The 26,328-nt window shown below is 36.3% G+C and overlaps 1 protein-coding gene across 1 annotated transcript in view; it reads left to right on the top strand.

Moving 5' to 3' along the window:
• Nucleotides 1-26,328, top strand: part of IARS1 (isoleucyl-tRNA synthetase 1) — an 80,497-nt gene that overhangs the window by 21,221 nt on the left and 32,948 nt on the right. Inside the window, exons 13-23 of the mRNA XM_070933684.1 lie at nt 2,998-3,096; nt 12,406-12,532; nt 13,097-13,170; nt 15,062-15,256; nt 17,583-17,669; nt 18,419-18,502; nt 19,369-19,516; nt 22,442-22,562; nt 23,791-23,882; nt 24,101-24,178; nt 25,568-25,689. Coding sequence (XP_070789785.1) covers nt 2,998-3,096; nt 12,406-12,532; nt 13,097-13,170; nt 15,062-15,256; nt 17,583-17,669; nt 18,419-18,502; nt 19,369-19,516; nt 22,442-22,562; nt 23,791-23,882; nt 24,101-24,178; nt 25,568-25,689 — 1,227 coding nt within the window. The remainder of the gene's footprint in view (nt 1-2,997; nt 3,097-12,405; nt 12,533-13,096; nt 13,171-15,061; nt 15,257-17,582; nt 17,670-18,418; nt 18,503-19,368; nt 19,517-22,441; nt 22,563-23,790; nt 23,883-24,100; nt 24,179-25,567; nt 25,690-26,328) is intronic.

Raw genomic sequence — 26,328 nt, 5'->3', positions numbered from 1 at the left:
TTAAAAAATGGTAAAAATAAAACAAACTTCCTCTTCTAAAACTATGCTTAAAGCTAACCTTATAAATAGTCAGGAATATGCTGTCTCCCTCCACCATTGTATTTAAGGATTTTTCATTTTATCCTTGTTGACTGCCAACCCTCCCCCCCTCAAAAAAAATCCTGCAGTTTCTTCCTCCTGGTACAATAGAAAAAAAACTTTCTTATGCCTAAGAGAGAAGAGGTCCTGAGAAAATAAAATAAAAAAAATTATTACTCCCTCCCCTCATGGCTTCCAGCATTGATGTTCTAAATGTAAATTGCATATACGTCCTCAATACTCGGTGGCATACCCGGGAAAAGAGTAGTGATGAGTCATGCACGGACTCTTGCTGATCAAAACAACTCTTCTTTTTCTATTTGCATTGCTAAAGAAAACTGCAGCAAACAGAATTGGGGAGAAAAAAACCCCCACAGTTCCTTTCTAGTCTTTGTAGCACTGTACTCCATAGAATGCCACAGCGAACCCACCGAGATCAGCAGGATAACTGGTATAGACTCTGACATTTTTAAATTTATTCTGATTCTGCCACAAAAGAGCAAAATGTACATAATGAAAACAGATGAACAGAGACATTTTAACGTCTAACATAAAATACCATACTTACTGTGTTAATGATGGGTTAGTCAATGTAGGTGTACATGGGTAGCCAGTGCCTCTGAAGGTTACCTCACAGAGTATCTGTGAAGGTTACCTCACAGGTCACCTCACAGATATCCTGAATTTCAGCATCAAAAGTAAAACAAGACTGTGCATCTGCACTGCGCAAATGCTGTAAACCAACAGACTAACCAAATCAACAGAGGGTGTTACTTTTGCGATTGCATCACACAACAAACACAAAAACTTTTAATGTAATGTTGAACTCCTTGGGCTTCATATTTAACATTAACATGAAATCGTTGGGTGAGATCATCTGTCAACATGGGGTCAAGTATCATTAGCATAATATCTCAGGTCTGGTTCTGAAGTGATGCCATTGAGGTATTTTTCTCCGGTGTCTAGACCCTATTATGTGGGTCTGGATATGGAAGAATCAAACTGACAAGTCTGATTAGCTGTGAGTTTTAATGTGTGGTGTCGTTTCCATCCCCCCTTCCCCAAATATCTAATGATTTTTCATCATTGATTCTGAAGGGGGTATCAATCCTGCAGGGAGAGTTGGTGTGCTATTTGGGTATTGTCCTGGATATGCGATTTCTGTTCACAACAGCCATGGCTAGGAAACTATTTATAATTGTAGCTTTGTTTTGCCTTCCGTGTTTCCCCGAAAATAAGACCTTGTCTTTTTGAACCCTGAAATAAGTGCTTGGCCTTATTGCCATGTGCTCAAAAGCCAGATTGGGCTTATTATCAGGGGATGTCTTATTTTGGGGGAAACGGGGTAGATCAGGAGGTACTGCTCATGGTCAGTCAAGCATTTGTCACCTCTCATTTGGGCTATTGTCACATATTCTACATGGGTCTGCCCTTGAAGAGCATTTGGAGGATTCAGCTGGTCTAGCGTGCAGTGAAATGTGCCATATAGGGCACCTATGAACTGCACTGGCTTCCAAAGGGGTTCTGGGTGCACTGCACAGTCCTGGTTGTCCTGGGTGCCCTTTAATGGCTCTACATTAAATGGGGCTATCTTCCCCTGGTAGTTTCTGCCCATCACGCTAATCAGGCAGAATGGGCATGCTGTAGATCCCATCAGGGAAGTTGTATTAGCATCCTAGGTGGAGCCTAGGAAGCATGCTTTCTCTATTTTGTGGAACCACTTCCTCCCTGAGATACAAATAGGCCAATCCTGTTGGCCTCCTTGAAAACTGTGAAGATCTGGGCATTCTCCCAGATTGTCAGATCTGCAACCTGGCATTGGGGCCAGGTTGCAGATGGAGCTCTGATTTGATTGCAGGTGTAGCTGTTATACTGCTAGTGAAATAATTAAGGGCATGTTTAATATTTTTAAGGACAGATTATTATATTGTTCTATCGTCTGTTTGCTGTCCAGAGTTCTTTTGAGGAAGGGTGTCTGTATAAATATGCTAAAAGAATAAATATTTGCTTTGGAGGTGTGTGCACTATTGGTGTATCTGGGTCACCACTATCACTGTATGCCATGGACTTCTTGCCCTCAATTCTTGGACTGCTAAACAGAGGGAAATGGTCTGACTGCCTGAAGTGTCAACATGACGCTTGCTTGCTTGCTTACCAGCTCTTCTCCCCAGCGCTAGCCCTTTCTCTTATCCTTAGGCAAACACAAAATGATTATCAGAATGACTTCAGAGCCAGTTTGAACAATCAAACTGATTGTTGATGAATGAAATAGAATGCAAAGTTAAATATTCCAATAATGTGGAAGTGAAAGAAGGACAGGAAAGACTGTGGTTTCTTCTAACTCATTCCAAAGTTAACATTCATATTTTTTTTTCTCTATAAGGTTCGTTCTTTTGCCTGCAATATTTACTGCTTCTGCCTCCAGTATGCAAGTTCCATTACTGATTTTAAAAGGTTCAGAATTATTCATGAAACAAGTGGCAACTTAAGAGCTTTTTGTCATTTATGCCCATCTAGTAATAACATGTAGCAATGCGAATGGAACTGAAGATAATCATGGGCAAGACATAGAAAAGTGGGGAACTGGAGTGTGTTGGTTTATGTGTGGTAATAAAATTAAGTCAGCTGTAGCTAAATACATTTGTTTGCAAGATATAAAAACTCGTGAATATTTCTAAGGTTGGCATAATGAATCTAGCCCTTTGATAGATTTCATTAAAAAAGTATATGATGATGTACTAAAACATTTATATAAGCAATTTAGTTAGATTTGGGTGCAACAGGTACAATAATATTCCACTCAAAATCACTTGGAATCTATCCAGTAACTTTTAGATGGAAACCAAACACGGTCATTCACACTTTGCAGGATAGTTAAAAAAACAACAACATTTTTTCTGTCTATTCAATTTCTTTCAGGTCAGATACACCTCTGATATACAAAGCAGTTCCAAGCTGGTTTGTTCGTGTGGAACACATGGTGGAAAAGTTGCTGGAAAACAATTCTCTATGTTATTGGTACTGTGATCTGCTCTTTTTTTTCATGTTTAACAATGAATTGCTTAAATATCTAGTTAAATCTAAAGTCTGGTTGCAATCAGATGCCTTTTTAAAAGATGCATTGCCGGTGGTTCATTATGATCAGCTCACAAAGTACCCAGATGTCATTCTTTGGTTTTTAGCTCATGTTTTATCTCCTTTCATCTTGTTTTTCTGTCTTAATTAGTATAATGTGCTTTGAGTCATAAAGATCGCTAACAAAATCACAGTTCTCCAAAGGTGCTGATGTTACATCATGCTTTATTCTTTTAAGATCTGAGGATAGTTCTGTGTTCATTGATTCCCCTTTGTTCATTGATTGCCCCCCCTCCCAATATTCTTATGAGTGTGCTTCTTAATAGTTTTAGCAGGAATTTTAAAAGGGTTTAAGTGTTGCATTTTGGCATCGGTTCTCTGTCCTTCTTTCCTTTTAAATTTCCCCTGTAGATTAGAAATAATATTTTCTATATCTACAGACTTAACAATATAGCCATCAACATGTATTATTTATTTTTTTAAAAAACAATGTATTGACAAAACTGATTCCAAAGAAGGAAAGAGGTGCATTAATCAATAGGTAACGCTTAGTTCATAAAGGCCAACCTGTTGCTCTTCAAAGATGATTCCTGTGACAAATTGTGGGGAGACTAGAGAAAGACTGGATCTAAAGATGAACAAAAGAATTGGTCAGAAATATTTAGCCCATACAGTTTTGTAATATCACCTTGATTTTTTTTTTTTTTTTTTAATTTGATTTATATGCCGCCCTTCTCCGGAGACTCAGGGCGGCTTACAATGCTTTAAGCAATACTCTTGTGAATGCTGGGATGTTAAGAGTTGCCTTATAGTGTGATGGATGGCATATACATTTAATGAATAGTCATATAGATATTCCCCAAAATAAATAGGCATTTGACATTTCTGACGTCAGTCTTACTAGAAAGGAATCAGAATGAGTTTCAGGACTAGACAACATCTAAGGTAAAGATAAAGGTTTCCCCTGAGCAGCCATGTACAACTCTTAGGGGGTGGTGCTCATCTTTGTTTCATACCTGGGGTGAACTCGCATTGTCCAAAGACTTTTCTGTAGTCATGTGGCCAGCATGACTATACGCCAAAGTGCACGGGACAGCTGTTACCTTCCCACCGAAGTGGTGCCTATTTACTTGCATTTGGCATGCTTTCAAACCGCTAGGTTGGTGGGAGCTGGGGCAAGTAATGAGAGCTCACCCCATTACACGGCACTTGGATGTTAAACCCAGGCTAGCAGCTTCCCAGCTGACAAGCTCAGCGACTTTAACCACTGAGCCATCATGGTCCCAGACAACATCTACAACACTATAAACCACTTTCTGTACTGGAAGATTTCATGTTTTGGAAATTAAGGAACCATCCCCCAAAAAGCCAAATAGGAACATTATGGGAGAAAAAAACAAAATGTTCTAAGGAATGCTGGGACATTCTGAGTCTGCAATCTGCATACAATAAATTAGCATTCATGCATTCAGTTAATAGGGAGGGGTTTTTAATCCTTTAAAAATACTTTCATGATATTGCATCTTGTAGAACTATATAAAGCTTGCTGCCTTCATCTCCCTTTTTTTTTTTTTAACGTGAGTGGCATGGGAATGTGATATGTGTATTTTGCCAAGTGAACTTAAACTTTGCCTTATTTTAATTTTGTGCAGTTGAATTCTTGGTAAAGCCCAGTAGGATGTCTTTTACCAAACTTGGTAACCATAATCTTTGTTTTGACAATTCATAATCTAATAAAAACAAAAACTATTTATCAAGAATATAGGAAATAAATATAGGCAATAGTCTTATTAAATAGAACTTGTTCAGTGATATCTTGCTGTTCAAATCTTTTAGCAAAATGCTTGTTTTGGATCTGGAAAGATAATCAATTTAATGCAAGAGGATCAAATTGCAGTTTATGCTTCATGACATTAAGGAAGAAGGTTTTTTTTTTTAATCTTCATCTGTGGATGAGGATAGCATCTTATAATGATAGAAACTTTATTCAGCTAAATGTAAACAAATCCTTTGTGTCAGATTCTACTCACTGGCTTATGATAAGCAGATGGATGAATTTAAGATTTTATAAAGAGTCTGTAGAAAGTAAACTTTATATTTACTGCAGTGCTAATATGCTAATGGGAAAAGTAACAGTATTAAACTATCTTGTATGTTAATTGGCATCGATATCATGCTTGAAGGTATAAAAATATTCTGTGATAGCAAATAATATTTTTGCCATTAAGGCCTTAATTGATGAGCATCTATTTATATGAGGAATATATACAATTATATGTATTTGGTTATGATTTGCAGGCTACTTTGATCAGAAAAGACTTATTTTGACACTTTAATACGGTATTTTTAAATGTGTTTTATGTTTACATGGTCATTTTAAATGTGTATATATTGATATTTGGACTATATGCCATAAATTTTTTTGTAGATGTTCAAAATATCTACAGTTTGTTCCACTTTGGCACCATGTAAAGGTACAAGGCCATTGTCTGTTAATTCAGTCAAGACTCTTGAGGAATTTGCTATGTTCTAAGTATAAAAACTCTGAACAACCAAAGACTTCTGAATTCTATAAAATCTTTGGAATTTATCGTGATGCTTGCACTGACTAGAATAATTGCTGATTGATAGGACTTAATGTCTCTTAGGAATCCTTTTTATTCCTTATAGGTATTTTCTGTGATGAAATAGATTGAATATGATTTGGAAAATTTTATAACATAATTGAATAGCTAATTAGTTTTTAATGAGATAATAGCTTAATACTAATGTATTTTTGAACTGACATATTTTAAGATTTAAGAATAGCTGATCTTAAACTATGACGAACTATGATCTTACTGATCATTCAAAAATGAATAACCATAAGTTCTAGTAATAAACTACAGCAGCATCATAAAATTTGTGTTTTTTAATATTGATTTTCCCCCTAAATTATATTTAGGAATTTACTAACTAAAAATTGAGATTCCAATTAACTACTAACTAGAACAATGATGGCTAACCTTTTTGCCGTCGCGTGCCAAAAGCGGGGGTAGTGGGGGGGATTGCACGTGCGCGTGCCCACACCCATAATTCAATGCGCCCCCTCCCCCCACGCATGCATGCGTGACCCGCCCACCCTCCTCCTGCTTTTGGTACACAATGGCACGGTGGGCCCGGTAGGCCCATTTTTTTTCTCCTCCCCAGGCTCCAGAGCCTTTCTAGGAGCCTGAGGAGGGCGAAAATGGCCTTCCCCACTGGAGGCCCTCTGGAGGCCCTGAAACAGCTCGTTTCCCGACTTCCAGTGGGCCCGGAAGGCCCAAAAATCAGCTGGCCAGCACACACATGCGTGCTGGACTGAGGTAGGGCAACACTCCCGTGCGCACAGATATGGCTCCGTGTGCTACCTGTGGCACCCGTGCCGTAGGTTCGCCATCACGGAACTAGAAGGAACAAAGTGCAACTAGTCTGTAATCTTAAATTAAATGGAACTGTCATTTCTTTAAAATGGCGAGTTTAAACAATCTGAATAAACAAATTGGAATACATAAAATGAGAAATGATATACAAATGCTTTACATAAATAGTGTTTATTTTATAAATGACACATCTCTGAAGTTCTGTTTCCTTATCCATAAGAGCAACTGTGCCTACAATTCTAAAATTCTTTAGAAAGTATTAAGGTGGACATTGATGGAGCAAGGCAACAAATTTGGGTTAAGTTCATACAAAGATAGAGATTTATGAAACAACTAAGATTCACATTCCCTAATTCACAAAAAGATGAAAGAAAGAGAAAGTAAAATAGATGGCTATTAGATTAGACATCTAATAAGAATAATTTTAGGTCTATGCAGCATCTTGTTTCTTGATCTTGTCTACCTTGAAGGACTGAGATATTCCCTGAGTGGTGCCCATGGGCTATCTCAATAACCAACAGTATGGCTGCCCAGTTTCATTTTAAAAAAATCCTTCTAATTTTTTTCTTAAAATGAAGCTATCCTCCTCCAGAGCAAAGTGTCATCTCCAGTATTTTTCTCTCCAAAAAGGCTTGTGAGCTGATAGTTATACTTAGAAAACAAAAATGGAAACTGGTAGCAATTTACTCCTTTACTTGGGATTGCTCCTCTCCTCCCAGAAAAGAGAGACAAACATAAGTTGAGGAGGTCAAAGCGGTTTAAAAAGAAAAAGAAAAGGGACAGGCACCCCTCATCAATTGTCCTGCTGATTAATGGGCGTTTTTCCATTGGACATATGTCCATTACAATCATTTGGTGAAAGGGCAAATTTCTCCAATGGCACCAGTTTTGGAGAGTTGTTATAAAATGTTTTCGGCTTCCCAGATATGCCATTATCTAAGAAAGGTTGGAGTTCTGTACTGTGATTTAACTTAGCAAGGATTCCTAAACTTTACGCCATCACACCTCCCATTAGTGCAGTCTAAATGTATGTACCTCCTCTAAATTTCCAAAGAACAAAACGAACCAGGAAAACAATACAATGAAACTTTGGGAAAAGTGGATTTATTATACCAACGTACAGCTAAAATGTTCTGTTGGCACCTCCCTAAGGGAGATACACCTCACAGTTTGGGACACTCTGGTCCAAAGCAAGTTGTAAGTGGTGAGTTGACTAATAGGGATCCCATCAACTGAGTGCAGATTGAACTAGTCAGGTTTTATGGTCTAATACTTCAGAACTGATTATAATTTTCCCAAAGAACAAGCCATAACAAGACGGTAAAACTAGATGGCAGTATATAATAATTGCTTTTCTAAAGTATCTCCTGGTGGGATATAAAACCAGAAGTGCATATAAATTCCTGATGTATGTCCCTGTAGGGCTAAGCAACTTGCAAAATTTGTATAGTTAAATACAAATTCCTTTTTAAAACTTTTTATTTTCTTGTTTGGTTGACTGGTTATTATTAAGAACAAAGTATACACTAACCACAGTTATTTGGTAAGGTACAAAATTTTGTTTAGTCTTCTATGTTCTGTATAAATGAGTCTCATCTTTCATTATACTTGTCTATACAAAGTCTGTGTCTAAAAGCAATATGCTCGTGAGTGGCAACTACAATCAGGTCTTCAAGCCATTGAATAAATGGAGCCATACATTTATCTTTCCAGTCACAATGTCAGACTTTTATTCATAGTAAGGGCACAGAGAATCAATTTATGTTGTCCAGTTGTCAAATTTCATATATTAGGTGTATAGTTTTTTTTAAAAAAATCCTCTGAATATTGTAACTTTTGTAACTTTTGTTGCATAACCATGTTTATATAATCCATAACTTTCTCACAAAACTTGGTAAGGACATTGTAGAAACATGTTTTATTTTTATTTTTTTATATAAATTTATAAACTTTATTAATACAGATAAAGAAAAAAACACAGTAAACACAAATGACAAAAAACAAAATATACATTATAAAATAAACAGTTATAAATAGTTAATCATGTTTATGTTTTAAAGAAGCATTATCCTTATTACATTTCCAACAAAGTGCTGCTTTTGATAGTCCTTTCTATATAAACATAATTGCGTACCATCCATCTAAAAGACTCTGGGCAGTTTACAAATAAAATAATAAAAATACAATTGACAAACAGATAAAAGCAAGGATAAAAGGTAAGTTAAAAGGCAGAGGGAGCAATCTCAGGCCACCAACCGCCCCAGGGTTGCGTGCCCATCTTTCATCCTCGCATGAGTTGGCAGAGTTAGGTCTTCATGCTCTTCTAGAAGGCCCAGGAGACCAGGGGCCAGTTTTGCATCTGGGGGCAAGGTATTGAAATGGAGTCCAATAAATGTATTAGGAATGTATATGTATTTGAATAGTATTTACATTAGACAAGTGTATATATCATTGATGGCGAATCTATGGCACGTGTGCTGGAAGTGGCATGCAGAGCCATCTCTCCGGGCACACCAGCCATCACCCATTGTTCTTCCGGGTTCCAGTGCGCCAGCCAGCTGCTCTTCATGTACGCTAGAAACCGGAAAACCAGGTGACCAGTGCACATACACATGCTGGAAATTGGAAGCTCAGTATGTGTGCGCCGGGGAACTGCTCTTCCGGTTCCTGGCGCTCCTGCTTGTGCACACCAGGGAGCTATTCTTCCGGTTTCTGGCACTCCCCTGTGCGCGCGCACTCCCTTTTTGGCACTTGGTGCCGAAAAGGTTCGCTAACACTGCTATATATAGAATTCTAAGTGTTTATGTTATAATGACACATATTTTTACTTTGTCATATTTCTTTCACTTTTTTGTTAAAGCACTTTTTTGTATTTTTTCTCTTTTTGTTATTAATTAAAATAACAAGAAATATAAAGGTAGTATTCTAAAAATAAGAAGAGCATATAAAACTTTGGCCAAGATACAGATAAGTATAAAAGGGGGAAAATGATTCTAATGAAGGCGGCAGAAGTCCATATGGCTTTTTCTGTTTCTGTCTGTCTGTCTGTCCCTCCCTTCCTCCCTCCTTCCCTCTCCTTCCCCCTCCCTCTCCATCCATCCATCTACACTTTTTCTTGGGCTGCCTCTCAGACTCCCATTTCAGGTTTACTAAAAGGAAACAAATAGGAAAAAACTTCCAGCTTTAAAAGGTAGATAGGAATGTCTGCACCAGAGGCAGTGACCTGCACTTCACTGGGTGGCACTCTTGCATCGAATGCCAGAAAAGGAACTATTGCTATATTATGAAAAAAACTGTTGTGAGCTTCCAAGCAAATCTGATTCGTGGCAGATTTACAACTGGGCAAGACTTTGAGATTTCCCAGAGTTCTTGTCAGTTACGATCCTTCTGGGATTTCTTGTTGAAGGCTCAGGAGCTTGTTGTTTTAAGACCCAAAGGGAGAAGAGATATAAGAAAAAGATGAACGTCTGTCAATGTCAGGCTTGTATGCAGGGATTCTCTTGCTCATTATTGTAAGGGTTTACCTGCCTGTCCATTTCTCCCATTTGCATGCCTTCTGAAACATTTTTTGCCCATACGTGTTATATATTAGAGGTTGCTCAGAGTTGAACTAGTGGGTTCTGGGCTTAGTTATTTTCCTGCAGTTATTTCATTATTAGGCTAGGTAACACTTTGTATCAGAAGAGTTTTGTCTCATGCTAGTTGCTTCTAACATTGTTTGATCTAGCCCTTAGAGTCAAGGTAATATTCCTGAGTATGGGGAGAGAGAGATGAAAGAATATATTCAGTGAGTTAGTAGGCGGCTGAGTTCATGGAACTTGTTAAAACAGGTTAACAACATACAGTGGCCACATTCATGTAACATGCTGTGCCCAAACAAAACCACGTTACTACTATTAATAGCCATGATAGATGGGCAGGTTCACATCATGCCATCACACCAGTGGTGGGTTGCCCTCTGTTCAGACCGGTTCTATAGAACCGGTAGTAAAACCGGAGGGAGGCTCCGCCCACCGACCCCAACATCATCAGAACACTTCGTGCGCGTATGCGTGGCTCCGTTCCGAACTGGTAGTAAAAGTAAGTAGACCCCACCCCTGCATCACACCACACTGCACTGCAAACTACCCAGCGTCATTTCAGTATGTAGTGGATGAAGGAGATGGAAATTATCCATGTGATTTCATTACATCTGAGAGTAACTAATAGAAGTTACTCTAATAATTGTATAAACCAAAGTTTATAGGTAAGAATACCACATGTGACATGCAGGCTATAGAATTCCTGGATGATACCCACTGTACTTCTTTTTCTCATTAAGCCTAGCTATGGCAGTGGATATATGAATCAGTAATTTGAAATTGGTAATAGACTAGATGACAGCCCATAGACCAAGTGATAATCAACCTCTATTGAATGATAGAGCCTTATGTCTTAAAGCACAGTTGATTTTTTAAAAAGCTTTCTTAAGATAGACCCATGTTCTAAGTGGGCCCTTTGGGACAAAGGCAAGTTGCATTTTGAAAATGCTCTAGAAACTTCAGCTGAGTCTGAAACTTCAAAATGAGTCTGAAAAAATAATTAGCTGGGAAAGGCTCTAGTAATTATGTCATGGTGTGGATTTGAAATTTTTTTTAATGCTGGTGGGACTTTGTATCTTTATTGTTGTTACATGGGGGCAGAGATGTTGCCCAGGCATGTCTTTGTATATTAATAGTTACTGTACATTCAGCATCCTTTCTCTTTTGATTGTTTCTAGAGAACAGCCTATGTGGTTGCTAGGAGTTGAAAACAGCTTGATGACACATAATCAATTGATCAATCAGAGAATAGCAATGTATTCTCTACAGTGTCTTATGGGAAATTTCTCTATTTCTCTATATTTATATAGAGATATTGCAGCTGTTCAGAAGTTTTCTCTTTGAGCAGGGAATACAATTGCTATATATTTTGCTTTTAATATTTTTGTGTTGTATTCAATGCTTGATTTAAAAAACATGGATGTTCAAACTCTGAAAAAATATAAAGCATGTTGCGAAATAATATATAATTTTGCTTATATTGTTTCCTTTCTGAATTTCTACTTAACAAATTAAATTGGAATATATTTTTCTATACTCAAAAAGGAAGATACCACCCATCCATATCTTGAAGCAGAAAGCTACTGTATCAAATAGCAAGGTTGCAAAGTTAATTTTTCACATTAACAGTGTGCTCAATTACTCTTTTATCTTAATTCAGTATTCCATTTATGATTTTAAAGTTTCTCCTAAGGTCAACATTAAGAGTGCAATTTAATAAGTTCATATTCTAAAATATTAGAAAAGAATTACATGGGCATCAAAATGAATATGGTCAAAACCTGATTTTTTAATATGAACCCTTATTTTATAAAGTGAAATGTGGAATGAATTTCTGTTTTGACTGATTCTTGTCCAAGAAAACTAAATATTACTATTTAATATTCTTTGATTAACCATTGAAAAATGGGGGCTTTCAAGAGATAAAAATAAACACTCAGGCATGCATTAAGAATCTTGCATAGGGCCACAGAATAGAACAAGATGCCGCTTACCACTGAGTAGCCCAATGAAAAAATGAAATGTGAAAGAACAACAAATAGTGCACTGGGTGAGGGATAATGTTCCTTATGGGCCAGTGCTAAGAATTAAGGTTAGTAGAAATGTAAATCTTAATGGCTGAGGCAGCTGGGATGAGATTTCATTAGAAGTAGGAGAGAAGATTTCTCCTGACAGTTAACTATGGTTAAATGAACAGAAAATGTCAATCAACCCAGTAGAGAATGTACACATAACAGTGCATAATTAAGAATCTTTTTAAAAATGATTAGGGTTCCTGACTTCGTGAGAGAGAAGCGGTTTGGCAACTGGTTGAGAGATGCACGGGATTGGGCTATTTCACGAAACCGTTATTGGGGAACTCCGATTCCATTGTGGGTCAGTGATGATTTTGAAGAGGTAGGTAAAGAAAGGCGATATGAGAATGAACTTTGTAATGATTTGTATCATAATTCTTATGAACTAAATAACTTGATAGCTTATATTTTATATTATGTTTTATATAAATATATTTTGTATTTCTTGCTTACGTTCAGATATGAGGTTCTTGCTGATTTGTATTAACCTAAATTGTTTTATAAAGATAAGCAACCCTACTACAAGTAGCTTTTTGGGCCCTTAATTTCTGAGTCTTGTTTGAAAAAAGGCTCATTTGCAATGGATATGGCATCCATAGGGTAACTTCTGCATGTAATATCTTAGCCAGCCTTTGTCACTGCAGACTATATAGTCCTCATTAAAAGGTTACAGTATTTGATTTTGAAAAATGATGTTTTCACATTTAAAATTAAACACACATTTAAAATGTACTGGTTAAACCCACAATATCAGTTCCTATTTTGCAATCACTGCTTCTACTTTAAATTTAGAGAAATGTTTATTATTATTATTATTATTATTATTATTATTATTATTATTATTATTATTAATCAATAAATATGCAAACATATTGAATGTTGACAGGTGGTTTGTATTGGGTCCGTAGCAGAACTGGAAGAACTGTCAGGAGTGAAAATCACTGATCTCCACAGAGAAAGGTTTGTGATTATTCTAGAAGTAAAGATTCATCAAGCTTATTATTTGTCCACTTTGAATCTTTATTTAACCCCCCCAAAAAACTTCATTTTAGAACATATATGGGCCATCATGTGTGAATTACCCTGGGTGTGTCCTTTTATCAGTTTGGATATACTGGTGGAGAAAGTGTTTGAAATGTTTGAAAAGAATCTTCTTCGTGCTCTTGTTCAGTACAAATGAATAAGGAGATGGGCAAGATTAAAAACTTTCCCCCTTCCTCCAGAAGTTATGATTGCACTGCTTCTGTCTTGCTAATTACAATCTTTCCTATGTTGGAATTGCTGCTGTCACTTTGAAGAAAAGTCATTATCTGTATCAATGGAGGAAAGTGAAGATTTAGTCTCCCTTTCCATAGGTTTTCCACAAACTGGCATTATGGGAGGAAGCAGCAGCTTTTGTCTACTCCCATGGTAATTTGATAATAAGAGATGAAGAAAAGCAAGTTTATAGATTCCAATGACAACTGTATGCTGTGATCTCATTTACCAGTGTTTCCTCTTATGTGGTCCTTGTTACCAGCCATTCAGAGGGGACAGTATGGCCTTCCTTCCAAAAATGATTGCCTGCTCCTGTTTTAGACCGTACAGTTCGGCCGAGTCAGTATTGGCTGGTATTCATAGTAATTAGCTGCTGCAGTAGTGGATTCCCTCCCTGGGCAGTGGATGAGACTAGATCATCGGTAAAGTACCTTCTAAACCCTTGCACTCTATGGTTAATTCATTGCCAGTCTACAACCTTGCATTAAGTCTGGTGTTACCTTCAAATAAATTCAGATAATTAAAGTTAAGAGAAATGCTTATAATTGCATCTTAAAAATGAATATTTTAGTCTTTGGCAATTTTTCTGGCAAAAAAACCAAAACATTCTAACCTGTATTATAATAATATCCTGATCGTGGACCACTGTGACAATTTTTATTGGATGATACAGATTGATTCTGGGCTGAGTTGAACTGTGTAAGATTGCATAAGAGAGAAGTTCTCATGTAATATAAAATATATATGATTCAGTGAAAAACGTTTATTTCTAATGTGAATGAGCCAGCATGATACCTTTCAGCGATCATTCCTGTTGAAGGCTCACAAGGAGGAATCAATTGGTGTGTTGGTTTTAAGGGCTTTATTAGTTTAGCTGTGGATCAGTTCAATGTGAAATAGAGATGACACTTGGGCTGAAGATTGTAAAGGGGACTAGGGCATCCGTACAGCAAAAGTCATATTAAGAGAATTTTTGCCTGCAGACTGGAACAGAGAGTAAGTCAGTAGGTGAATTTATAATGGGAGATAAAGCCTGAAAGTCTGAAATTTCAAAAACTGAAATGGCACATAGTCTAAGGATTGAAAGCTGGGAATAAATCCATAGCTCAGAAAGTCAAAAGGAACTAAGATCTTGAAGATCTTGACAATACAGATCAGGAAAAAAAGAGAATTGTTTCTGACAAAGCAGGCCTTCAAGGAGTTCTCCTCCTACAAGAAGCCCTGGCTTTGATTGATTAAAGAAGTTGGTGCTTTTTCCTCTTAAGGAGTCCCAAAAACTCCACTGCTCAGCTTTATCTTAAGTGCCGTCTTGCGTTAGGGCTGACTTTAGGGATTGCCGTGCCATTATTTATTTATTTATTAAAATTAAATAACACAGATTTCAATTAATTGGTTCACAGCAGTTTTCCGCAAAAGCAAACATCAACAGTATGAATAATACAATATCTACATTAATTGAAACGATAAAACCACCGAAACTGATGGTGTCTATACACTAGGGAAAAATATTATGAGAAAGCTTTAGTGAGGGCTACATTACCACTTCTGAAATAAATATTCAGTATCAGTTACTGGACTTTTTTTCTCTCTTTAGTGTTGATCATATAACTATCCCTTCATGCTGTGGCAAAGGTGTCTTACATCGTGTTTCAGAAGTGTTTGACTGCTGGTTTGAAAGTGGAAGTATGCCTTATGCCCAAGTCCATTATCCGTTTGAGAATAAGAAAGAATTTGAAGATGCTTTTCCTGCTGATTTCATAGCTGAAGGCATTGACCAAACCAGAGGATGGTAACAGTTTTATTATTTATTCCACGCAAGACTATCAATGTAGCTGTGTGCTAAGAATTCTTATCTTAAAATAGTGCTGCTTTTTATCCAAAAGGGAAATCCCGAATCTAAGACAATATTTTCAAAAGGATGTATAAATAATAGTATCAAAATATCTGTGTCTTAAATATGATCTGTATTGCCAAACTCACCAATTAATTGCAAAAAGCTGCTTTGCAGCTGAACATCTTGCAACAATATATTTAAAACCATCACACAACATCTACCTTTCCCAGGTCCTTGTGAAGGACTAAGTAAAAATGAATAAAAATGTCAAATCCAGTCTGAACATTTGTTTGATTGTGTGATCTACACAATCTACACACCTATACAAACCAAATCCTGCATATTGCTTTTAACTTAGCAAATTCCAACTGAAAGCAATCCTTAGCTCAGTGAATGTGTCTTTGTAACAGACTTGTAAATGTGTAGATATTAGTATTATGAACATGTATTACATATATATCTGCCTGAAACCACAGTACCCAAAAGGACAAGGATAATACAAAATTAATTAATTAATTGTATTATGTCTCAATATTAATTGCTTGTAAAATAAAATACATATAATGAATTGGTTTCACATCTGTCTTTATCAGCTATACCTGTGATGGCGAACCTATGGCACGCGTGCCACAGGTGGCACGCAGAGCCATATTAGTGGGCATGCCAGCTCAGCTCTGGGGCGCATGTGCGCGCCGGACAGCTGATTTTCGGGCCTTCTGGGCCCACCAGAAGTAGGGAAACAGGCTGTTTCCTGCCTCTAGAGGGCCTGGGGGTGGGTGGGGAAGGCCCGTTTTTCTTTCTTACCTGGCTCCAGATCCTTTCTATGGATCTGGGAAGGGCGAAAACAGCCTTTCCCACTCCCTCAGAAGCCCTACTGAGGCTGAAAGGGCCCATTTCCCGCTGAAAGGGCCCATTTCCCGACTCCCGGTGGCACAGGAAGTGATGTTTTTTTCTGTCCCCAGCCTCCACAGACTCCTAGAGAGGCTCCTACAGACTCCTAGAAAGGCTCCTAGAGACTCCTAGAGAGGTTCTGGAGGCTGGGGACAGCAAAAAACATCACTTCCTGTCCCACCGAGAGTTGGGAAATGGGCTCTTTCAGCCTCCGTAGGGCCTCCAAGGGAGTGGGAAAGGCTGTTTTCGCCCTTCCCAAATACACAGAGAGGATCTGGAACCAGGTAAGAAAGAAAAACGGGCCTACCAGGCCATCATGTGCCAGGAGCGTGTGGGGGAGGGGTTGTGTGCGAATGCGCGTGGGCACGTGCATGCGCGACCCTCCCCCCGCCCCCTCTCTCCTGGCACGCGATGGCAAAAAGGTTAGCCATCACTGAGCTATACTATAAGAAAAACCTTTCTCCTTCCAACAGAAACAGGAAAAGAGAAGAAAAGAAAAGAAAAGGAAAACATGCGATGGGTTAGATACACTGATAGAAAAAAGAGGAAAATAAAATTGAAGATGAGAGTAGGGGAAGAGATAAGAAGACAAGTATTGAAAATAAAAATAGAAACCATACCTAGATATTACAAAGGTTAAATTTAACTAGGCAAGCAACAAGAATTAATTTCACCCATCACAAGTTGGCTGGTTACACAGGCACCATTGTTCAGATCATTTGCATTTCCCACTAATTTGTTTCTTTAAAAAAAAACATCTTCTTTCTGAGCCAAAGTAGGACAGCCTGCATCAGTCGTAGTATTATGGCGGGTAAGGATTATTGATTTACACTTGATAGGCTGTCTGACTCTCAATAATTCTGGGCAGTTTACAATTAAAAGTATAAAAGAAAAAAATTGTGAATGGCCCTCAAAACAACACATAGCTAAAGAAATCCAACAGGCTGAACTTCACTTTGGCTCTAGAGCTAGGAGAATATGATAGTTAGGGTTTTACTAGCTTCCTGCATAGCATCAGTGGCATCAGGATGAAGTCATCTGGATCTCTGGGTGAATATCATTCCAGAGAGCAGACAAGCTTCCTGGGTCACACAAGTTGGGTAAAATACAATGGTTTAAATATTTAAACATTATTTATAGTCAGCACATAACTACAAAGGTTTCAGACACGTATATTGGAAGCCAGTAATTTGAAGATAATAATTCAAGTTCATATTTTCCAGAAGTTTCTGTAATTTTGGGAAATGGAGAGTTCTTAATATCTCCATGCTTTCAAATGTACTATAAAGAATTGGCTTGGTTTAATTAAAAATTATAAGTTTACAAGAATGTAAGTATATTATTTTAACAACAACCAGCCTAGAATCATCTAGTATCATTTCCCCCTCAGGTTTTACACTTTGCTGGTGTTATCGTCAGCTCTCTTCGGAAAGCCTCCTTTCAAAAATGTAATTGTAAATGGCCTCGTTCTTGCCAGGCAAGTATAATAATATTTTATTCCTTATTAAATTTCTCCTGTCTATATTGAAAATTTTTCTGTGGGTAATCCGTGGTGTCATTATTATTATTTATTAAATTTGTTTCTGCCCATCTCACTGCAAGGTGATTCTGACCGGCTTACAACATCAAACTAAAACTGAAAATATATATATATATATATATATACACAAATGTATAAAGTCCAATAAAATTGTAATGAAAACACAAGTTATAACTAAAACTAAAAGGTAATAGTAATATGAATATGTACAAAAGGAGTAGAACGTACACTGGACATGGTTAATATGGGAACTGCTATTAGTTGATCAATCATCTACACTGTGGTACACCCCCCCCCCCCTTGGGGCCCGAAGCCAATTGGAAGAGCCAGGTCTTCAGGCTCTTGCAGAAGGTCAAGAGGGTGGGAGTCATAAACTATATATTCATTGAGCTCCTTAAAATGAAGTAACAGTTCCTTCAGAACTGTTCAAATTCAACTATAATTTCAGAGGAGTAAAACAAATTGAAAAAGATTTGGCTAATGAGACTTAACCATAAGTCTGAACTATTAAATGTGGATTGCCAAAGTAATGGTTGTTTTTTTCCATCTTTATTTTGCAGCATATTTATCAATGCTTTTTGCCTTTTGCCAAAATTTTGAACAGATTTCTCATGGGGAGTTGAATTAATGTGAAAACTTCCAAAAAGGTGTCTTTTGTTATATTTCTTATGTTTAATCCCTCCTAGTGATGGGCAAAAGATGAGCAAACGAAAGAAGAATTACCCAGATCCAACAAAAATTGTCAACTCTTATGGAGCTGATGCACTGAGGTACGAATGTGCTGGACTTATCTTCCTGTTCTCATTAGTTTCTGTGAGTCTTTGATGCCCTCAGGATGTATTGGGATAGCATGGCTGTCAGCCATGTTGGCTGGTAATAATTCTTTATTATAGTTCTTTATATTTTAAAAATATAAGTTTACAGCAGTAGAAAATTGAAAAAAAATACATATAGTTAACTTGAGGAGTATAGATTGCATGCTGTTAGTGCACCAAGATGAATCAGGTGACTGAACACAGGATAGCTGGGTCAGCTTTGTCATATAAACACAGCTAGTAAGTTTATTGAGTATCTTCTGAATCAGTGGTATGCCTTAATCAGCTATTAAGAACATTTTGGGTTTTTTTTTTTAATCTTAGCTAAAATTTGTCTTCATGGTAATCTTGCATAATTATGTTAGCTGGAAATTCTGGGAGTGTGCCTGAAAAAAAATCAAGTTGGGGAAAGCTATTGCCTGAGAACATGAAAAAATACTTGAAAAGAATGAAATGAATGAAATTGAGTTGACAACAAAGTCTTTTCAAATGGGTTTCTAAAGTTGCATTCAGCAGATAAAATAAGATTGCAATTAATAAAATATGCTAAGTCTATTAGGCTGCTCTGTAAATGCTAATAAATTTTTATGTAGCTAAGTTTTGTGTGGGGAAGGCTTGTAATTAGATTAACACCATTGATTAAGGCTGCTGTTTTAATAGGGAACATTGCATGTTAACAAAGTTGCTAAGCAACATCAACCCATCTTTCCTGGGTATGAGTTAAAGAATTGTCAGAATGTTAAAAGTGCACATGTTTAAAGTGGCTGCTGAACATTCGAAAGCAGAAAAAGATTTCTCTATATTTCAATTTGCTGCTATAGGTTGTACCTTATCAATTCTCCAGTTGTAAGAGCGGAAAACCTAAGATTCAAGGAAGAAGGTGTAAGAGATGTGCTGAAAGATGTCTTCCTTCCCTGGTATAATGCCTATCGCTTTCTGATTCAGAATGTTGTCATTCTGCAACTCAAGGTATAAAACTTTCAAATATTGCCAATAAATGCAGTGGGGGGTGAGATTTCTGCCATTATTAAACAGCAATTTTAAATATGATCTGATTTCTTTTTTAATGGCTCCAATTTATATTATTGTTATTCAATTTATGTGCTCCTTCGGGCAGTTTTCTTGACTTATTTTTTTTATCAAACAACACTCCATATGCTTCAGTGCAGTTTTAAAATTAAATGGAAATGTAGTTTATCTTTGCTCTTATTGGAACAATTGTCAGAATGATTAGAGTATCAGACATAATGTATGGAGATCTACATTTAGATACACACAGTTGTAAAGCCAACATTATATACTTGGATCTGAGACTATTACTTTTAATACTCTGTTCTATTTTAAACACTTAATGTCATGCTGAGTTCCTCATAGTGGTAGCTGTGGGCATCTCTGTTGGGACATAGCAGTCTATTTGTGCAAAATTTCAAATATATCTAATGAAAAAAGTTAATGAGAAGTTAAGAGAGCAAAGCACTAGTCCCCAATGTCACTTTTATGTCTAAGAAGAACTCTGGGCCAGGAACATAAATAACAATGAAGGCTAGTTAGAAGATGAAAAACCAGTAAAGAATTATAGAATCACTGAATGTATGAGTTTGAGGATCCTGTAAAGTCACCTAATCCATTACTTTCCCCCTTTCTAGTAGGAGGAAAGACATGTTAAGAGTGTATCTATGCAAGTGATAAAGTGAGATGCAGCTCATGAAAGCTTATTAGTTGGACATAACGAAAATATGTTAGTTGGAATAGGTGCTACCATACCTGGTTTTATTACTCCGTGCAGGAATCCACAAAATCCAGCCTGGCATATGGCCATCCAATCTCTAGTTGAGAGCCTTCAGAAGTGGGAGTTACAACATTGTCTAATATTCTATAATGCTGATTTTTAATTTTTTTAAAAATCTGATGGTTCTTGCCTTGCTCTCAGTTCAACAGATATTTAAGTCTGCTTTCCCATGCATGGGACACCTTTTTTAAGATTTTTATAGACAACCACCTAACCTTCTCTTAAGTCTTTTCTTAAGCATGGCCACCTCTTTTATTATTCCTAATAGGACTTGGTTTTTAGACCACTTAAAGGTAGTCTTCGACTTACAATCGCAATTGGACCTAAAATTTCCATTGCTAAGCAAGGTAGTTCAGAAGTGAGTTTATAAACCAATATTATGTTATAGATTTTTTTTCCACCATCAAAATGGCTTCTCTGAACACATACATGCAACGATCTAAATAATAGAAGCACCCTCGAGAGCAGAAAATCAGAAGTAGTACTTTGGATTTAAAAGTAGTTCATTGAGTTGCTTGAGAGTATGCCTTTGGAATAATTGCTTTTAGGCTGTAACCCTGTGCACAGATATTATAAAATATTGTAGGGTTTAAATTTAAACTTATCTATGTCCTAGATTGGTTAAATATAATAATACAGCAAGGTCTTCAGAAGTTTCTGAAACTTCATGATCCAAATTCTGATGGCCGAAACTTTTGTTTATCTACTGAATTCAAACTCCTTTCTGTTCTTGTCAAAGTCCTTAATTGATAATTTTGCCATCTTTGAATTAGCATAGCTTTGTAATATCTTTTGTTGTAACCAGTGAGATGAATTTATTTTTAAAAAACTATCATAAAGGAAAATCACGGCCACCATGAGAAGCCAATAAGACGTGTAAATGGCAAATTGCCTCCCATCCCACTAATATCATAGGTATATGATCCTCGGCCTCTGGGATCAATTTTTGGAATTTAATAGCAACAGCAGCAGCAGCAGCAACAATAACTCTTTATATCTATCAGAATTTAATAAAATATTGGCTTCACTCTCACTGTATTTGAGAACTTCATTGATGATTCCTGGTATAATGAATGTTTGTGCCTGTCGCAAAATTTAATCTGTGCTCTCAGCTACTATTGCATTTCAGAAAAGTCATTGCGCAGAGAAACTAAGAGATGGTTATTTGGTAGGGAAAACTTTATCACAGATATACTCTCAAATACATGATGTTGCTTGTGGGAAATTGATCATTTGAGGAGCTTGTAATTATACACCTCTTATAATATCTGAGCTTTCAAAACAACTTTGGAGACCTTGCAATAAAGGCAGCAGATTTCAAAAAGTAGAAAACAAAATTGATTTACTTTTTTAGCAGTCACCTTTACAGGCAGATCTTCAAAGTTTTATAATTAACCAGCTATTTCTGAGTCTCCCCAGGCACTGTTCACAATAAGGCAATTCAGGTTTGCCCTAATATTTCACTTTTCTTTTTCTTTTATTAAGTCACTGAACTGCATTTTGGTACCAAAATATTGGTCTCATTATAGTTGTGCTCATTGCCTAGAAAATGTATTTGTATAAGTGATGTGCTTTGGCAATTATGCCAATTAAATTATTTATTGATGAATAAATGTTATAATGGGAATGAAGTCCATAAAAGCTCCTTAAATGAGAACCTTGAAAGCATCTATTTCTTATGAAACTAGTTTTAAAGGTCTCTAGACCTATTAATGTAATTGAAACTAAGATGATATCCTTGCCAAACTATTTGAACTGATGGACGATATAGAAAATTTTTATTCTCTTAGCATGGCATGATGGTATAGTTGTTAAGGTAAACAGAACTTTTGAATGGCATTCAAGGGATATCTTTTATTCTCAGATATACAGGATAATCTGCAGTTGTTTGCCTATAGAAGAACTTGTTCTAAGAACAATTAAATTTATTACTGGCTCTATATGAGTTGCAAGAATCAGGAGTCGTATTTTTATGTATATTTGTTGCAAAAATCTGTGTCAGCATTCAACCCTTGGTTAAGCCCCCCCCAAAAGTTCTAATTAAGAACATTTTCCATGCAACAAAACTATATTCCTTGTTTTATTTTTTTAATCCATGTTCATAGAAAGATGGGAAGGAATTCCTTTACAACGAGAATGCAATTAAAGAAAGCAACAATATTATGGATAAATGGATCCTTTCCTTCACACAATCACTGATTCAGTTCTTCAGGGCTGAGATGGCTGGTGCGTACATTTTATCAGTGTTTCAGCAGAAAATTAGCTTTGTGACTTGTATGCATGCTCAATCTGTTTAGACATAAGATTATACATGTTTGTTGAATGTTGAGTGAAATTGATCAACTTTTTGTGCAGTTTTTTTTTGGGGGGGGGGAAAGAAAGGAAATTATCACTGTTGTAGAAAGTTGCTCTGCCAGTTACTGATATATTTTATGCATCTGTTGCTTTTAAAAAACTCTTTTGCCACCCTAATGGACACAACCCACTTCTGTTTAGCAGCTTCGATGTTGTTTTCCTCTGTGTGCATCTAGTCCAGAGATTGGGAAAGGAGATGATGGTGTAAAAATGCATCATTTTCATTGCTTCCATTTCCCTCCTTTCCCTCAAAACATCGCATTTTAATAGGTAGAATAGAATAGAATAGAATAGAATAGAATAGAATAGAATAGAATAGAATAGAATAGAATAGACAGAACAGAACAGAACAGAACAGAACAGAACAGAACAGAACAACAGAGTTGGAAGGGACCTTGGTCTTCTAGTCCAACCCCCTACATAGGCGGGAAACTCTACACTACTTCAGACAAGTGGTTATCCAACATCATCTTAAAACCTTCCAGTGTTGGAGCATTCACAGATTCTGGAGGCAAGTTGTTCCACTGATTATCTATCTATCTATCTATCTATCTATCTATCTATCTATCTATCTATCTATCTATCTATCTATTATTTGGACTTATATGCTGCCCTATCTCCGAAAGGATTTAGGGTGGCTCACAACAATAAAACACACAGTACAATTTTTTAAAAAAATACCCAATAAAATTATAAAAACCATTAAAATGCAACATAGACATCAATAAAGAAAATGCTTTGGATTTGGCAGAAACTCAGGGGAGTATCTTCTCAGAGACTGCTGCGTTTTTGGAAACTGCGCCTGTAAATGAATCCCCATATTCCTGTTCAGTGTAGATTTAATTCCTATTCTTCTGTCACTAATTTTAAGCAAAAATTAGCTTTGGGTATATAACTATATCGACAATGATTGTTAATACAAGTTTGAATCTGGGATTGGTAATGGATTTGCAACGTTAAATTAAAAAAAAATGGATTCCTCTATTTTAATATTTTTGTCACAAAATTGTTGCAGTATTAACCAAATCATTCTGTGAGAAAAAGAGACTGAAATGAAAAAAAAACCCCTATTACACATTTTTTTCCTTTTAATTTTTAGCCTACAGACTGTACACAGTAGTTCCTCGACTGGTTAAATTTGTAGACATTCTAACCAACTGGTATGTCAGAATGAATCGAAGGAGGTTAAAGGTAAATTAATTTTTTCCCAATGTACTGTATATATCCATGACATTCATTTTTTGCTTTTATGTTGCTTTATTTAAAGAAATAATAAATCCAAGTGCTTAAAAATAGATGCTTTTGATAGAATTAATATTTTATTCAAACCTGATTGCTATTTTGCTTAAAATATGTGAATAAATCAGAAATAAAAATGTCTAATTACTCTTTTGTCTCTAAATGGGTAGGGTGAGAATGGAACAGAAGACTGCATTATGGCCTTAGAAACCTTATTCAGCGTCCTCTACTCCATGTGCAGACTTATGGTGAGAATATATTATAATCTGCATTAATTCTAATAATAGTTTAGATAGGAGATTGTAGCCAAAGCTATATGTATTCTGATGGAGTATGGCTATACGACCAAATTTATTTTTTTAAAGAATTTCAAATTTTAAAAAACCTGCACTCTTCCTAACCAGACCATTATTTATTAATAATAATTATTACTAATTATTAAATTATTAATAATTTCCCTTTCTACACAGGCCAACATTCAATATAGATATTTCTAAAGCTAATAATTGCATTTGAAGTATTCTTTACTGCACATCAGCCATATTTAACTCCTAGTTTGTTGTTAATGTAACCTTTTCTTAAAATTGAGTTTTATTTAAACACTATGACTTGTAACAATTGAATGCAGAACTTCTATACTACAATCTAAATAAACTATGCTAAAAGGAAACTAAATTGCAAAGAAAGGATAAGGGAAAGCAAGAAAGGCAAAATGTTGGTTATGTCAGAACTCACTGGAGAACAAGAACAAATTGCATTCGTATTTCTAATATCCAAAGGAGAAATGGCAGTTGTGCAAAAGATTTCTGAGTGGGAAAAGTTTTACTGTTATTTTCTCTTCCCTTTTAGTGGGAATGTAACTATATGGTATGAGCCGTGGTGGTGCAGTGGTTAGAATGCAGTACTGCAGGATACTTCTGCTGACTGCTGGCTGCCTGCAATTTGGCAGCTCGAATGTCACCAGGCTCAAAGTTGACTCAGACGTCTATCCTTCTGAAATCGGTAAAATGAGGACCCAGATTGTTGGAGGCAATATGCTGACTTCTATAAACTGCATAGAGAGGGCTGTAAAGCACTGTGAAGCAGTATATACATCTAAGTGCTATTGCTATATGTGTGTGTAAGTGTGGAGTAGTTCTGGACATCTTGTTAGGCAATTGAAGGCCTCTGCAGGAAATATTGAGGCTCTCCAACGTAAACTGAAGTTAGAGGACCAGTCCTCCTCTAATATATCTTATCTGACACAAAACAGAATAAACACACATCCTGTTCTTACTGATTTCTCAGGATGATTGCTTGTAAAGCAGCTGTAGAGAACCAGGTACTATCAGACAAGCTATAACATTTTGTGTTCTCATGCTGTTCATTAGATTGAGACTTGGAGTCCAGCCATTGGATGGAAGAAAGATAATGTAATATAGCTCCATCTGTCTTACAGTTTCTGATAGAGGAAAACAGATGAATAAAGTACAATTTTGATTGCTGGCACAATTGTCTTTTCATTGTGTAAATTCTGTTAGCATTCATTGTAGAAATGACATAGATGAGATTCAGTAATCATTTCAGTAAGATTTATAATCAGTCAAGAATTTAGAATATGCAGCATAATGTGAGTTAAGACCATATTGTCATTTCAGGCACCTTATACTCCGTTTATTACCGAACTAATGTACCAGAATTTGAAGACTCTTATTCATCCTGCTTGTGTTCAGGAGAAGAATACTGATAGCATTCACTACCTCATGCTTCCTCAAGTTAGGTGAGCAACTGTATAATTATCAGCTTAGTAAAGTGTTTAACTTGCATTCATTCTCTACTGTTGGAATTCTGTGCATTTGTCATGGATAACCTGAAAAAAAACCTTTGAGGCCTTTTAATTCTTTTGAAATAGATCATTGCTAAAGACGCTAGCTTAACAGTAGTAATAATATAGGCAATCTTGAGGGTTTGACAGATTTTGGGATTGGATTGATTTAGTTTTTACTTTTCGTATTTCCTGTATCAGCTGTGCAACCTAGTGCTAACAGATTGAGTAACATGCGATGTTGGTTGATTAATTATTTTTAAAGCTTTATTGCATTTTTATCAATGTATAGTATGTAAATCATCAACAATCCGTTTTGATTGGCAGAACACAGTTTCAGTTAATAAATAATCAAGTACAGTAAATTATTGAGGATATATTGCAGTGATATAGTCAAGGACAACCTGTAAATGAAAAATAAATATGTTAAAGCTAATCATACCCTTTTATTGATTACATCTTCCATATCTAATCCTGATGGCTATAATGGAGATAGTCCCTATATTGTGGGAAAATGCTTTCTTTAGGCTCAAAGCATCAATTTAGAGAAGGTGACCATTGGCAGTACCTGGGAGCTTGGCTTATTCATTCTTC

This window comes from Pituophis catenifer, unplaced genomic scaffold, assembly GCF_029215685.1.
Source record: "Pituophis catenifer annectens isolate HBS135680 unplaced genomic scaffold, rPitCat1.0.hap2 SCAF_2, whole genome shotgun sequence".
Lineage (NCBI taxonomy): Eukaryota > Metazoa > Chordata > Lepidosauria > Squamata > Colubridae > Pituophis > Pituophis catenifer.
Note: the sequence above shows the minus strand (reverse complement) of the source record. Positions and strands in the feature narration are given on the sequence as shown.